Genomic DNA, 2,528 nt, shown 5'->3' on the forward strand with positions numbered 1-2,528 from the left:
TCTGGGAAAGAATAAGAAGATTATAACAATACTATTCTAAAATAAACTGTAGGGACTAAATATATAGCCCACTTTATCTAAGAAAGATATCTATATTCCAGAAATTGAACGTTATGGTAATAATCCTTAATGGTTTTTGAGAATAAGAATCTATGGATTCATCTTTCATGTTTAGGTTTGTTTTTAACTTAAAAATCCAGTGAATTATAGATAGGGCCTCTTCCAAGTATTGTGTGTCTATGTGACGCTTAAGAACAGATTTACTGAGTTGCTTATTAGGTAGAACAATACTGGAGTAAAATTAGATGAGAAGTCACTTTGCACTTTTATCCAAGGTAGAAGTATAAGATGCCTCAGAGAAGCTCCATAACATAAAAGGTAATAAATATGCCCAATAAATATCTATGTAGATGCAGTAATAGAACATTTCTGGCAGTTTTGACTTCCAGTATTCTACTCTGGGGTACCCAAAGGCACGTTGTTATTACAAGACTAGTGTGTCAGTTTGGGATTTGGAACATCTGACCTTTGGTTACCTAACAGATCTGTGTCCACTGGATCCCCACTGTGACCCCCAAGTTGGCCAGTTGAATTCTGTATGAAGATTCCATTTTCACCCAGCCAATACATTTTGTCTCCAACCAATTCTGTTTTAGGTTTCTCATTTTAGAAATTAAGGAGTCCTCGAGGCGTCGGTGCTCTGTAGTATTGGAACCTTGTTGCTTGTCGGCCTATGGCGCACGCGCGGACATGGCCTCAAACAACTATACCCAACGAGCAACCCAAAGCTATGGGGCCTACCCAACTCAGCCTGGGCAGGGCTACTCCCAGCAGAGCAACCAGCCTTATGGGCAGCAGAGTTATGGTGGCTACGGCCAGTCTGTGGACACTTCGGGCTATGGCCAGAGCAGCTACCGTAGTTCGTACGGACAGACCCAGAACAGCTATGGCACACAGTCAGCTCCCCAAGGATATGGCTCAGCTGGTGGCTATGGCAGTAGCCAGAGTTCTCAGTCATCTTACAGGCAACAGTCTTCGTACCCTGGCTATGGCCAGCAGCCAGCTCCTAGCAGCACCTCGGGAAGTTACGGTAGCAGTTCTCAAAGCAGTGGCTATGGGCAGTCCCAGGGTGGAGGCTGTGGCCAGCAGTCTGGCTATGGTGGGCAGCAGCAAGGCTATGGGCAGTGGCAGAGCTATAACCCGCCTCAGGGCTACGGGCAGCAGAACCAGTGCAGCAGGGGCAGTGGCGGCGGCGGAGGGGGTGGCAGAGGGAGCTATGGCCAAGATCAGCCCTCCATGAGCAGTGGTGGCGGCGGCAGTCGTTATGGCAACCAGGACCAGGGTGGTGGCTATGGGGGAGGCCAGCAGGACCGTGGGGGTCATGGCCGGGGTGGTGGCGCTGGTTACAACCGCAGCAGCGGTGGCTATGAACCCAGAGGTCGTGGAGGTGGCCATGGAGGCAGAGGCGGCATGGGCAGAAGTGACCGTGGTGGCTTCAATAAATTTGGTGGCCCTCGGGACCAAGGATCACGTCATGCCTCTGAACAGGATAATTCAGACAACAACACCGTCTCTGTGCAAGGGCTGGGCGAGCATGTTACAACTGAGTCTGTAGCTGATCACTTCAAGCAGATCGGTATCATTAACACAAATAAGAAAACAGGACAGCCCATGATTAATCTGTACACAGACAAGGAAACAGCCAAGCTGAAGGGAGAGGCCACGGTATCATTTGATGACTCACCTTCCGCCAAAGCAGCTATTGACTGGTTTGATGGTAAAGAATTCTCTGGGAATCCTATCAAGGTCTCATTTGCTACTCGGTGAGCAGACTTCAGTCGGGGTGGTGGCAATGGTTGTGGAGGCCGAGGGCGAGGAGGACCTATGGGCCGTGGAGGCTATGGAGGTGGTGGCAGCGGCAGTGGTGGCCAAGGAGGATTCCCCAGTGGCGGGGGCGGTGGCGGAGGACAGCAGCGGGCAGGGTACTGGAAGTGTCCTGATCCCACCTGTGAGAACATGAACTTCTCTTGGAGGAATGAATGTAACCAGTGTAAGGCCCCTAAACCAGATGGCCCAGGAGGGGGACCAGGAGGCTCGCATATGGGGGGTAACTACGGAGACGATCGTCGTGGTGGCAGAGGAGGCTATGATCGGGGTGGCTACTGAGGCCGAGGGGGCGACCGTGGGGGCTTCAGAGGGGGCTGGGGTGGTGGGGACAGAGGTGGTTTCGGCCCTGGCAAAATGGACTCCAGGGGTGAGCACAGACAGGATCGCAGGGAGAGGCCGTACTACCCTGGCTCCTGAGGCCTTGGGGCAGCTTTCTTCCTGTACCCAGTGTTACCACCCTCATTATTTTGCAACCTTCCACCTCCTGATCACCCACAGGTTTTTTGTGTCAGACTATGTGACTGTAACCATTCCTCTGGTTCCCATTAAAAACCATCATTTTAGTTAAATTTTCTTCCTTTTCCCCCTCTTCACTCTCCTGGAGCATGAATGTCCAGGTCAAGGAGGTGGGGAGTTTTTCC

At 51.3% G+C, this 2,528-nt stretch overlaps 1 protein-coding gene across 1 annotated transcript; it reads left to right on the forward strand.

The window, feature by feature from the left end:
• The first annotated feature begins 750 nt into the window (after positions 1 to 750).
• LOC128066972 (RNA-binding protein FUS-like) lies at positions 751 to 2,304 on the forward strand. Its single transcript, XM_052660101.1, is given in 1 exon segment — positions 751 to 2,304. A coding segment is annotated over 1 exon segment (1,554 nt).
• Positions 2,305 to 2,528: the final 224 nt, after the last annotated feature.

Source organism: Budorcas taxicolor, chromosome 21 (assembly GCF_023091745.1).
Source record: "Budorcas taxicolor isolate Tak-1 chromosome 21, Takin1.1, whole genome shotgun sequence".
Taxonomy (NCBI): Eukaryota; Metazoa; Chordata; class Mammalia; order Artiodactyla; family Bovidae; genus Budorcas; species Budorcas taxicolor.